The sequence below is a fragment of the Abramis brama genome (assembly GCF_963993115.1).
Source record: "Abramis brama genome assembly, chromosome: 1".
Taxonomy (NCBI): domain Eukaryota; kingdom Metazoa; phylum Chordata; class Actinopteri; order Cypriniformes; family Leuciscidae; genus Abramis; species Abramis brama.
Window position 1 is genome coordinate 33,053,013 of NC_139963.1, and position 14,074 is coordinate 33,067,086.

Here is a 14,074-nt window from a genome sequence, read left to right on the forward strand (position 1 = left end):
TGAAATGAGGAATCAATTTGAGAATTAAGTTCCCTATGTGGCCAAAACGGCATAATGGAGGCCTAACAAAATTCACCTGCTTCTGCATATATATGCATATCTGATCATAGTCAGAGGTAACCATTTAAGCCAATCAGCTTGAAGACTTCACTTCATCATCAAGGCTGATTTCTTAAGACATCAGGTGCAGAGAAACGTCCAGAGTAGCCAAAATATTAATGAAATCCTTATTCCAAGTGTGGGTCACTGCAAATCGGAAAAAAGTGAGACTAAACAACAGACATATACATTTGCCATAATGAAGGAGTGGAGGATAGACTCTCACCATTGTTGAGTAGGTGTTGGATGGAATGAGTCGCTCCAATTCATGTATAAATGTTTATAATGATCACAGCCTGAATAAGATGCATGTATGATTTTGCTGATTTACTAGACCATCGTTAAAAACTGCCGAGACAAGGTTGCGATCCAAATGCAGCTTTTAATAATGGGCAATCCAGACACGTAATCCAATGTACAGGCAACAGGTCAAAACACAGTAGGAAGTCCAAACAAACAAAACACACAAGGTTGGGAACAAGCCAAACGGGTAATCTAAGGCAGGCAGAGAGTCCAAAAACCGAAATACATGGAACCAGAGAAGTGCTCAGAAATGCAGTGCAACAACATACAAGACTTGGGAGTGAATGTGAAAACCAGGCTTCAGGGGGCCAGGGCGGATGTGACGCTTCAGGGGGCCAGGCAGGTGCCGCCTGGTCAGGCGGAGAGGCAGCCATCTTGTCCGAAGACACCGGCGCAAAGGCGGCCATCTTGTCCGAGGGCTCTGGAACGGCAGCGGCCATCATGGTCGAGGGGGTCACAGGATGGAATTGATGTGTGCTGCCCACACACAAAATAGCCGTGGCCATGATGATCAGCGCTGTATCATACGGAGCTGACTCTGGAAGGCTTGGGCTCGGCAGGCATAACGTGAAGACGCTTGGGCTCGGCAGGCATGACGTGAAGATGCTCTGGTGTAGAAACCTCAGGACGGGAAGGCACTAGAAACACAGGACTAGCAGCCATTATGGCTGGAGATGCTGGTGACTGTGGTGGGCCAAGCTCGGTGGCCATCAGAGCTTGAGGCATGGTGTCCCAACCAAAAGAAAGTTTAGAGGAAGAGTTCTCCTCAACAGTGAAGGAGGAACCAGCCAACAACAGAGCATGATCCATAAATTCGATGAGTGAACCTCGAGGACCATCACGAATGAATCTTGTTTGATAGAATTAATTTAGTCCATAAAATAAAAATAAATAATAAATAAATAAAATAAAAAAAGTCAATGAGTGCAAAATCAGGGAAGTCTGTGAGACTAGCCAGATTCAGAAAGTCTCGTGTGTGGTCCTCGAGTGCTCTTACCTTGCTTTAAACGGATGAGTTGAACTGCTGGATCAACAGTGGGTCTGGGTCTTAAGAAACTTGCTGCTGGATCTGAACATGGCGAAGTGTTCTGTTACGAACTGCTCTGAGACAAGAAGGTTGAGATCCAAATGCAGCTTTTAATAATGGGGCAATCTAGACACGTAATCCAATGTACAGGCAACAGGTCAAAACACAGGTAGGCAGTCCAAACAAACAAAACACACAAGGTTGGGAACAAGCCAAATGGGTAATCCAAAGGCAGGCAGAGAATCCAAAAACCAAAATACATGGAACCAGAGAAGTGCCCAGAAATGTGGCACAACAACATACAAGACTTCACAGGGAGTGAATGTGAAAACCAGATTTATATGGGGTGAGCTAAACAAGGTAATGACATTCAGGTGAATGTGATGATGGCTGATTAGTCTGGGCAAAGTATTATGGGAAATGTAGTTTGTGGATGTGTGGTGATTGTCTGGGTTGGACCCCTCTGATGGTTATCCCGGGCACTCTCACTGGTGATCGTTACAACTACAGATATTATGTTGGTGATCAGAGACTATGTCATTAATGGGATAGTTCACCCTAAAATAAAAATTAAGTCATCATTTACTCACTCTGCTGTTCTAATACCCTTTTACCTTTATAGGAACACAAAAGGTGAAGTTTTTATAAAAATGTCCTGCTTGGGCTCGTCTATATAATGGCAGTGAATACGCAATTATCACAGAATGATCCCATGCTACACGCCTCATATATTTAAAGTGTTCTGGGAGTATATGATAGGGTTTTGGTGAAAAACAAACCAAAACATAATGTATTATTTAATGATAATCCTGACTTTGGTCTTCAGACAGTTCACATCTACTCGCTCCAAAAAAAGTAAACAAGTTGTGAGAAATCATGATTTATAAAAATGCGACGTGAAATAGGCTACAGTATAGGCCTACTTTCTTTTCTGAGGTGAATAAATACGTTGTGTTCGTCGCAACAAGAAGTTATCGTGTTTATATCTGGAACTGTCATTCTGACTGCCATCAGATAAACGGAGTTCCGGTCTGGAGATATTTACCTCATTGAAGAAAGCACATGGATACTTTTCCAGGATTTCCAGGATTTCTAGGCGTTGATGTTCTGTTTTTATCCATCTTGATTGCTCACTTGTGTGAGAGACATAGGATACATTTTTTGATAATCGGTCCACATTGGTAAAGCTGTATGTTTAGTTATTCACTAAAAAGAAATGACATAAAGCCACGGTCACACTAGACTTGAGCATGCGAAATTTCTTCGGACACTGCAACGGTCCTGATATGACGTCACGCTCTGCAGCGTCTTATTTATAAACAGGAATTCAACATATAACATAGTAATACACTCAAAATGTAAAAATATACAATCTACTCGACTTTACTACAAAAAATATCGTTATTTGAATCGTTATCAGCCAAGAGGTCGCGCCGTGATGTTTCGATCTTCTACTGGTCACACGTGTTCACGTGATGCGAATTCTCAGCTAAGGGCCTTTTCACACCTACCTTGTTTGGTCAGGACTTTCGGACTTTTCAGTTTGGTCCGAATCAAAATTACAGGTGTGAAACCTCCCCCGGACCACGGTCCAGACCAAACATACGAAATTTGGTCCAACGAAAAGAGGTAGTCTCGTTCCGGATCAAACCGGACAAAGGTTTGGTTCGTTTCTAGTGTGAAAGCATTTTCTGTTTGGTTCGGACTTTCAGACAATTTACAGGAAGTTCCGGTGGTTCCCGCATAGCCTAAACAACTGAAGAAGAATATTTATGTTCAGATCTGACAGTCCTGCCCACAGCTTTCTTCCACGCGCACACGCACACACACATTTTTCCTGCGTCCTGCTGGTGACGACAAATGTTCGTACAACGAGGACGTTCATAATTGGCGAATTTGAACTAGCCTCGAGTATAGTTGGTACTGCAGGGAGTAATGCCGTAATAATAAAAGTAGTGACAACGATATGCGTCTGTTCATTCATTCTTGTCAAAGTTACTGCAGAATTGACAACACGCTGACGTCAGACGCACGTCCGTTTTCAAACCAATCAATGTCAAGATGCAGCCCATTTAGATGTTGACGACAGGACGCAAATACGTCATCTAAAGTTCTTTAGTGTGCTCGCATAATTGCAATGTGAAACCAAACCAAAACTAACCGAATGTATACAATGTATCAAAACATGAACTTTGGTTCGGACCTTGGTGCGGACTTTCAGGTGTGAAAACGCCCTAAGAGTGCACCAGACTAGAACTTTGGAACGCAGCGAAATGCAAAACTTTTCGCATGAGCTTCAGTTTCCGGTTTTACGCATTAGCATGTGTTTGAATGGAAGTCAATGGAACAAAAAGTGCAGTGTGACCGCCCCTTAATTCAAGTCAGCTAGTCGCTGTTTCGCGCTCCAAATTCAGAATAATCTGAACCTATCATTATAATCTGAAAGAACCTTTTTATTTTTACACCCAACCCTATTCAAAAATAATTAAATAAAACAAGCAAACAAAAAAAGGTCAATGGAAGTCGTGCAACTTTTAATTGTACTGTCATCATATCCCTAAGAATCCAAATTATCCAGTGATCTATAAAACTCTACAGAATTGCCCATATGAAGGTCTCCATGGAGGAAATCATCGAAAATGTCTGTGGCTCTTTAAGGACGTTCCTGTTCTCCAGGGTCCGATTTTTCATGCATCGCTTCTTACCCATATCTTTGCATATGAAGGCCTTAAGTAGCACATTGGTTGAGCCAGGGGCGCTGTGCGGGGAGAAACTCTGAGATTAGACGAGAGGCTTCGTCCATTCAGCGCGGACAGCAGCAGCCAGCGCGCTCCCTCTGTGGGCGGTGTTTCAAACCAGCGGATTCGGGAGGAACGTGGGAGCTGTCATTGCTGTAAAACACATTTGCGGGCACCAGCATCACGTTGACAGCAATTACAAGTGCTGGGATTATGTTCATTTAAACGACCACTTATTGATAGGGTGCCTTCATAACATGCTGCTCCATGTGTAATCCAATGTATTTTTTTTTTAATTCGCCAGATCTGAAGGGGCATTTTGGAGAGACGAGCTGATCATGAAGTGGGATATTTTACTCTTCTCTTGTCTTTTAGAGAAAAATACCGGATGCATCCGTTGAACGAAGGTATTTTCCGCTGGATTAACAAGGGACAGTATTTTTGATACTTAATCTCCGTGCATAAACACTGATCTATTGGCGTTTACGGGAAACAACGATGTTTTTTATGAAGTCACAGGCGAAACATCGTGTCATTCGTTTAGCCTAGTACCTCAATTGCAAAATGCTGTGGTGCTGATGAGAGACTGTTCCTCGATAACAGTTTGTTTTTTTTCACAACCCAGAATGAGAAACAAATAGCTCTCCGTTTAAGCGATGGAAACACTGTGAGGCTTCTACTGAACTTGAGAAGCAGCAACAGCGACTGCAACAGTCTCGACACCCCAGAAATCAACACATAATAATGGTATGAGCTTCTGAAGTCGATTGGAGCATGGAGTCCGCACACCAGGCAGGCTAGGAGGTTTTGCGAGACACGCTAAGAACCTTGTATTGACCCCCCATCCTGAAATGAGGCAAAATGTTGATGTGTGACAGAGGAGTCCAAATGCTCATCACTACAGTGGGCGCTTTCGCCGCGTTCAGCCTGATGACTATCGCTGTGGGAACGGACTATTGGCTGTACTCACGAGGAGTGTGCCGGGTCAAAAGTAATAACGAGAACGAGACGAGCAGGAAGAATGAGGAAGTCATGACCCATTCAGGGCTCTGGAGAACCTGCTGTCTGGAAGGTAAGACGTTTTGTGTGCAAGTCCAACTTATGTGCTATCTATCTATCTATCTATCTATCTATCTATCTATCTATCTATCTATCTATCTTAAGATTCTAGTATAGACTATAGCTTTTCTAGTATACACCACACTGGTCATTCTATCACTGATGATTAAACTGAGTTGTATTTAATGTGACATACTGGAAGCACTACTAACCTCAATCTATCACCAGAATTTACTTTTATACTACAATATTTACAACTGTTAACTGCTGTTAACTACAACTGCTACAATACCCTAACTGTTTAAATTAATTGAAGGCTTTTTGATGCTATTTTCCCACAGTCACAAATTGAGTCTTTTAAATAGGCAGCATGATGATTGCAGCTGTCATATAACCAATAGATCAGGGCTAAATTGTCTAATTACTCGCTTGTCAATCCAAAATAAGATGGGCAGTCATATTGATTACTTTATATTGCAGTTCAATAAAATCGCTTTATTCTACAAAGTATAAATCTCTCATTAGTGCAAGCTGTTGACACAGAATACCTGGCAATTGCTGTTGGTGTCTGCCTGAGTGCAAGATTATTACCAATATTACCAAATATATTTATTCTCTCATGAAGCTGTGATCAGCCACACCGTTCTGTCAATCAAGGTGCTCTGAATGATAGTGAACAGCCTGTTGTACCACCTCACACACAAAGTAGCTTTAAAGGGCTTTTTGAGGGGAAATAAAAGTCATTTCAAACTAGAAGCCCACAGCCTTACATAAGTACAGTGAGCTCAACAAAACACCCTATGGAGTTTAAAACATACCCTGTAATTCAAATGTAGGCTACATCACATACCCCTAAAACATGATGATGACTTGTTCCTTTTGCTTATCCTCTTCCTCTATTTTCCTAATTTTTCTCCTTATCTTCCCTCTCTTTCCTTGCCTTTGTCCTCTGGATGGATTCATTCTAATTCCATGCAGTTTAGTTTTTGGCAGCCCTGACACTGCTTGACTGGGAGCGAAATAATGTACTTCATAATGTCTTTTCAAACTTTGATTAATCTCCTGCCCCAGGGAACTCAGAGAGGTGACATGACTGCAGTGTGATGGGAAGATCCTCATCTTTAATTGAAAGGGATGGGCGCAATCCAATAGATGTGACCATGGCAGATTACACAAATCCAGTGATTGACTTTTCAGTATTAATTTAATTGAAGTGTATGTCACTGTCACCCAGTGCACAGATACCCACAGCCATATTTGATCCACTTTAAATCTCAAAAAGATTCTCATGATTTATTTGCTTAATATCAATGAGGGATTGATCCGTCTAAGTAGAAACCTATCACTCTGAGTCATGGTCTATGCTTGTCTGGACATAAATCTTTGAGGAAGGTAATAATGAGGCTTTCTGCTGGACAAGACTACATGACCAGCCTCTCTGAATATAACCTTCAAGTGTTGGGTAGGCTCTACAGCCACTTACTTCAGCATGTTTCTCCATGCATGACAGCTTTGCTTTGCCTGTTGATGTTGTTCACAATCATCATGGAACCACCATTGACCCTTTTTACTTTCTTAATGCACATTTCTGATCTCATTCTGAATGATTCATCAGTGGATATAATTTCATAGATGTTCATTTTTTTTTTTTGATTTTGTAATCTTTAATCAAAATATATTTTTTTTACTCTTTCTGGAAGCATCATCTAGACCAGACAGCCTATTTGATCATGTTAACCAATAGCAAAATAGGTATTTAGACACATTTTAGCGATTCTTTCTGGTATTAAACACCCACTTTTCACAATCCAATAGTATTTCTTACTCAGAAAGGTGTTAAATTCTGAAATAAAAAGGGTTGTGAATGCCAATTCAGATTACTTTAAATATTTATCTTCACTTACTAGATTTGGCCTCTTTGTGATTATTGGTCTTGTGTTTGTGATAGTGCAACCAAAAGTTTAAAGTTCTCTCATCATTTATTCACCCTCATGATGTTCTTCAGCAAAATAAGATATTTTGTAGAAGAACTTTGTTTTTGAGCATGCAATGAAAGTCAGTGTGGTCTAAAACAACGTTGGACCCCTTGGACTTTCATTGACTGGACAAAAAACACTGGGGCATTTCTCAAAAATGAAAAATGAAAGTCATACAAGTTTGAAACGACATGCGGGTGAGTAAATGATGTCATAACTTGAATTTTTGGGTGAACTGTCCCTTTGATGATGATAGTCTGGATGCTTATTATTTTAGGCTAATGCATCAAGAGAGACGTTTCCATTTTGAAAAAGACTGTACTACAGCTGTAGGATTGGAAGTGCATTGAATAGATTGAGATATTAGTGTTAAGGAGGTGTAAGTCGATGTTTGTTTGTGTTTTTAGTAGTCTGTCAGGTCATGCTATCTTTTTCTTCAGCCTCCTTACATGTCCAGCAGCCAGATGTGTTAAACGATCTGGGAGGAGTTCGTCAAGTACAGCTCTGTGTGCCAATATGTAAATGATTGTCTCTGCAGGACGCCAAAACAGCAAGCACTGATCGAGACTTCCTGGAAAAGCTGTGAACTGAAGTGCGACTTGAATTTGATGGGCCATAAGATTCACTTAAGATCATGATTTCTACCACGTAATTACAGTTTAAATGCCAAAGGCTGAAGGTACAGTCATATATTTAAAGCAAACAACATATCAGACTATTAGAATTCATATGAATAATATGAATCAGCGTGAGGATGTGATTCACTGCACACTGTTCCAATTTTTATTGAAACAGTTACCAAAAGGCATGACTTTATTAACCCTTGTGTTCTTTGGAAATTATACTTATTATTTTGTATATGGGTTCACATGTTTGGGATCAGTAAGGTTTCTTTATTTTTATCAAGTATGCATTAAATTGACCGTAAGCGACAGTAAAGACATTTATAATGTTACAAAAGATTTTTATTTCAAATAAATGTTCTTTTGAACTTTCTGTTCATCAAAGAATCCTGAAAAAAGAGAATCACGGTTTTCACAAAAAGCACAACCATTTTCAACGTTGATGATAATAAGAAGAAATGTTTCTTGAACATCAAATCATCATATTATAATGATTTCTGTAGGATCATGTGACACTGAAGACTGGAGTAATGATGATGCCGAAAATTCAGCTTTGCATCAAAGGAATAAATTACATTTTAAAGTATATTCAAAAAGAATTTTAAATTGTAATAATATTTCACAATATAACTATTTTTTACCGATTTTTTTATTAAATAAATGCAGTCTTTCAAAACGTTAAAAATTCAAAATTAACCTTTCAGAATTACTTTCATGTGCTCCTCTAGTCAAATCAATAACCCAGTCAGCAGATCATTTTAAAATCAGCCATCTGTTTACTAAAGTACAGTAGTACAGTTTAGTCATGCACTTATTAGATATGACTAGTATTAATTCCAGCAATTCTAGTAAGGAAAAACCTAAAACAAAACAAATCACAACTGTATGTGTACAGAAAATCCATTACATTTAATCATGGTTTATATCTTGGGTCTGTGAGACCAAAACAGAAGTGATATAACAATTTTCATTGAGGACATTTTTTCTGTGTTATGATATGAAAAGTCATGATGTACCAACCTGATACTCAAATATATTAAGTATATTTTTCAAGCTATTAAAAAGGCCTTGTGAGGCCTCCCAAACAGAGCATGAGGGTTAAATGTATGGCTTGTTGCATCACATGTCATCATAGGGAGGCACATTAGCGGTTATGCACGTAATAATAAGGGAATGCTCCGGTGGAATTCAACACGGGTTCATTTGCTGAATGGAGGTGTAAGATTAATGCAGTACGTCCTCAAGTGCAGGTGGATCTCAGGGGAACAGTTTGGCCTTGCTCAGGATAAATGATGACCTGGTAACTGAGGTGGGGAGGGAAGGGGGAGAGAGAGGCAAAGCAGGGAGTGATGAAGAGGGACTCTTCCTTCCAAATGTGCACCCAAGCAAAGCCTGTCTCATACACTCTCATCACGCACACACATCTCCTTGGAAACCAGCCGCTCCCGTCTGCGATATAGGCCTACTGCTCTATCTCCATACCTTCCCCCATCCTCAACCCTGTTTCCCATCCGCCTCCTCCTCCTCCTCCTCCTCCTCCCCTTGTTCACCAAGGCTTTGGAAAAACGGAAATACGGAAAGCCATGAGATGCTGCCCAGCCATCACACGGCATCTCAAACATGTGTCAAACATGCATGGGGAGATGCGCACGCACCAGTGTACATATCCTCAAACGGACAATGTGATTGGCTCGTTGGGATGTGAACATACTACTGTACCTCATAACCACTTACACTGCCACTCGGGACACTCCGCAGGCATGGGGCCCTGTTTTTTTGCCTTTTTAATGTGCACTAAAGGTGCGAGTGAGGGCTGTTAGACTGGGAACAAAAGGTTGGGTTAAAACACACGGCTACAGTGGACTTCATTTATTATTGCTCTACTAATGGAAGAAACTTGTCAGCACTTTGCAGTACATTGTGGAAATACACTTTTTATCTATACGCTAGCAGAATTTTTTTTTGGTGGCAATTTAAATGAGCAGAAGAAATTAATAATGAATGTTTCTTTGTGTTAAAGCCCAGTCAGTATAACAGTCAGATATGCTTTCACCATTTTCATTTAGTGCCTCTAACATGAGCTCCTACATATCTTTGTGTACAGACTTATGCGTGTGAAGAAAATTCCTGATTTTAAATGACAACAAGTAAGCAGCCTATACTTTCTGGTGAAGTATGTAAGCGATAATGCACTCCGCCCCAAGTCGGGGTTTATTTTTTTGCAATAATGACCAACTGGCTGTACATTAATATGGCCACTCGTCGAATAAATAAATATGTGGGCATTAAATATTGATTTGAGTTGAAATTTTTGTATCATTTTACTTGTAAATTATCTTAAAGCTTTTCGATTTAGTTCATTACAATGTACAAAACAATCGTATAAAAGTATATAGTGTGTTGTCCATTAGGAAATCTCTGACTGCTGTGAATGACCAATCAGAATTAAGTATTCCAAAGATCACTGGGTCTCAAACACTAATAATTCTGTGGATTATGTAGAAGAAAAGTTTCTGTCTAATTTGCCCTAATTATACAACATGTGTGTATGCACATTAATTTGTTCTTAACCTCGTTCTAATGTTATAGAATTTAAATAAGCAAATTGTACCCAAAGTTATTTGCATTGTTTGTATAAAACATGCCCAAACCATGTCCATATAAGGGCTTTCCACACAACCTACATATGTATATATACAGTACACTTAATATTTATATAGTGATTTTTGCATACATGTGGTTTCAGTTGTTCCTACATTTTTTTTCTCGTAAATTTAGAATATATTTTTCTGTGAAAGTCATTGACGGAATAGTCATGTCTATTCCAGTCTATTGTCTATGGCAGATGGAAACTCAGGAACCTTGCATGTTCCTTACTGTTTTTCGGAGTGTAAGGCATTGAACGAATTGCTGAAAATACAGCGTGCCCACCATGCACTTTGACTATTATGTTTAACAGCAGAATTTTTGCACTTTGTATTGGCTGGGCTTCTGAAACCATGCAACGTTTAGCAACCAATGTATTAATATCTAAAGCCATGCAAAATCAATACAATATTGATGCTAGTTTATCCCTCCGTGACAGTGTGTTGATTTGATGTGGTGGGTACATGGCGTCCTGTGAAGCCGGCAGGAGAATGTGGACCATAGTGAGTCACTGCTGTTCCAGGCTCCTGCCTGTGATGCTGCCTCTGCCCCTGGCTGCGATGACCTTTGTGAGGCAAATTACTCTTGATAGATCCTCTAACAGCATTGGTTAAGCTTGCAAAAATAGCTCCCTGCGTCTCCTCCCCATCTCAGAGGCTCAGCGACCAGAGATAACACGGCCGGCCCCCACTCCTGTGGGTCTGAGCCCGAGCTATAGGAAGTGAGGCTGCGGTGTGAACCCGTCACTCTGGTCTGCATTCATACGGGGCTGCGTCAAATTTTGTGAGAATGCGTTTTGGGTTAACTTTAATTACCCTTTCAAAAGCTGCACAATCAGTCATGCTTTAGTCTCAAAGGTAGCAGAACACAGATCAAAGACTGGTGACATGTAACTGGGTTTGCATCAAGGAGGATAGATGATATTTATATATGTGCTGTTATTTGAAAGCCATTTACTTTTAGTTTTATGGATGTCGCCAGGTCCTCTTATGACCCCAAACACTTTATTTTGGACACTTGCCCACTGTATACTGTACATAAACACGCACACATATTCACAGAGACCTGCCAGAGATACTAAGTGGCTCACATTATCTTGAGATGGAAATGCCAAGGCTAGGATGGATTTCGTATTGGTTACGGTGAAAGGGGGAGCGCGGAATAAAGTAAGAGACTGTATTATATTGATGAGAGGGACAGGGTGCCAGGAGAAAGCAGGCCTGAAAAATCTGTGTGTGCAAACACTTTTCAATGAGTGTTGATTTAGGTGATAACAGGGCTTCTGAGAATGCGTTGCTGGCAATCCATCTTTGTGTGTGTGGCCCATTTTCTCTGCCACTAGTTCTGTAACTTTGTTATCACTCACAAAGGAGAATGTCAAAGTGAGGTGTTTAAATTCATTAATATTAATGAATTCATTAATATTAATATTTTTCATAAATTTGATAGACATAAATATATGCTGCTCACAAACACTTACTTGTATGATTGTTACTGTGTTCTAAGTATATAAATACTTTTGCAGAGTTCAGAGATGCTTGATATACTGTATGGGTTCCATATCAATTATCAGCTGATATTAGAGATTTATTTTTTATGTAATTTATTGGTATCGGCCAATTTTGGATATTTTGGGCCAGATTTACTAAACGGCAAATTAGCACGAGAGCGCAATCCCATAAAAGCACTGATGGAAGTGGAAATTTATGCAGTGATTTACTGACGATGCGTAAATTAAAGAACACAGACGAGGCTGGATCATTTACATAATGATCAACGCAATCTACCAAGAGCAGCGCAAATGAGTGTCTGGTTTAAGACATGCTTTTTTGGACAGTAAATAATGGCGCAAATACCAGTAAATTGACTTGCGCAAACCTTAGTAAATCACCTTGCAGGATTCATTTAACACTCTCCTCCCATAAATGTTGCATCTGAAAGGGAAACTCTTACAAATGCATATGCAATTATGTCAGCCGCAAAAATAACCATGTCCACGCCTTTTTAGTGCTATTTTTCACTGTGTGTCTTTAGTAAATCCTGACAGTAGTTTTTAAACACTAAAAGAGTGTGGCTGGCGCAAGCTGTTAGTAAATCTGGCCCTAAATATTGTAATATTTAATATTTTTGTTCTTGCATTTTTTTGTCCTTTTAATCCTTTTTTTTTACATTTAGATTATCTTTGCCATCATGTAACACTCACGTAAAGTTATAAAAACACTTATCTTAACACTGTTAAACATAATCTTTAGCAAAGCTCAAAATGAAATTGATTTTTCATAGGCCTACTCTACATTGTAATGATGTGATGTCTAAATTCACAATTTGTTTTGTTTTGTTTTGTTTTATTTTTTGGTTATTAAGACTAGCATTGTTTGAATTTTGGCCATTTATTGATTATGAGTCATAACATAATAATTATTGGCTTATCACAGTATTATTGTTGAGAACTTGCATATTGGTGCAATCCTGTTTTTCACACAAATTTCACTCTAATGTATTTACTTCATTATCAAATGCATGTAATTGTTCCTATTGTGAACGATTCATCTGTGGTTTTTATTTAAAAAATTATAACTTGATCTTCTGGTAAAACGGTAGACTTCTCTCTGGTGATGTCTCCGGACTTATTGTGTAAATTATTTACTTAATTATTTGTTTACCCTGCCTCTATCTTACAATCGACTGCAAGCTCACATTCAGCTGACCTGATGGCATCCAATCAACAACCAATGGATAGAACCAAGTCCCAGAGACCAAGATTTTTTTTCGATAATCCAATTCACTCAGATGTACATCAAAATACGAAAGAAAAGATCTGCCGCTACTTCCGTGTCATGACGACATTGATATTGAAACACTAGGTCTACGACAAAAGTAAAATAACAAAATCTACATGAAAGGCACTTGTGAAAAGTTTCCATGATAGTTTTTATGCGAAATGTGTTAAGGGTGCCAGTAGTTGAAGAAACACTCATAAAAGACTACATGCATGCCCACACAATTGTTATATCTAAATGCTTAGCTTTATCTGACACTAACAACAATAGGTCCGGCAGTCCCAAGATCCTATGCGGTGTCAAACACAGACTTTCACACTCCTTGGGCAAACATTGATTGTGTTGGCCTCTGGGGTGTTTCTCTTAATGTACTTAGAGCTCAATAGTCTCGCTATAGCTCTTCAAAGTAGCAACCACACCGGCCTGTCTGCACAAGTCACCGAGAAAATTATTGTGGCTTTGGCAATGAGTAAGTGTCTTCAATATCTGCAGCATGTCCACCTGCGGGGGTTCATAAGCTCACCGCCGAACAATAGTTATGGCTGTGTCCCTGTTTTTATGAGCTATCCGTCTTGTGTTTCTGCGATCTCCTGGAGTATTGTGATTAGGAAGCCTGCTGAAAAAGCCGTGTTCCTCCCTTATGTTATTAAGTGCCGTTATCTCCCTTAAGCCCCGGTTGTTTACTCACTTGCATCCACTCATGTGGAACAGTTTTTGGCACATTGCATGTAGATGTCCAGCACTATTCCCGAGCTTTTGTATGTTACGTATTTTATTAGGGATAATAAGAAAGCAAAGGGATCAGGGAGGGATAGAACTGAAT

General features: G+C 39.6%; 1 protein-coding gene across 2 annotated transcripts in view; it reads left to right on the top strand.

Moving 5' to 3' along the window:
• The first annotated feature begins 4,198 nt into the window (after positions 1-4,198).
• cacng3b (calcium channel, voltage-dependent, gamma subunit 3b) overlaps positions 4,199-14,074 on the top strand; it is a 34,637-nt gene continuing 24,761 nt past the window's right edge. The window contains exon 1 of one of the 2 annotated variants that reach the window (XM_084133902.1): positions 4,199-5,239. In XM_084133902.1, the coding sequence (XP_083990028.1) occupies positions 5,029-5,239 (211 nt within the window). In that variant the 5' untranslated portion in view covers positions 4,199-5,028. Of the gene's footprint in view, positions 5,240-6,575; positions 6,689-14,074 lie in introns of those variants that run through there. The other variant, XM_084133903.1, reaches the window with a different exon arrangement.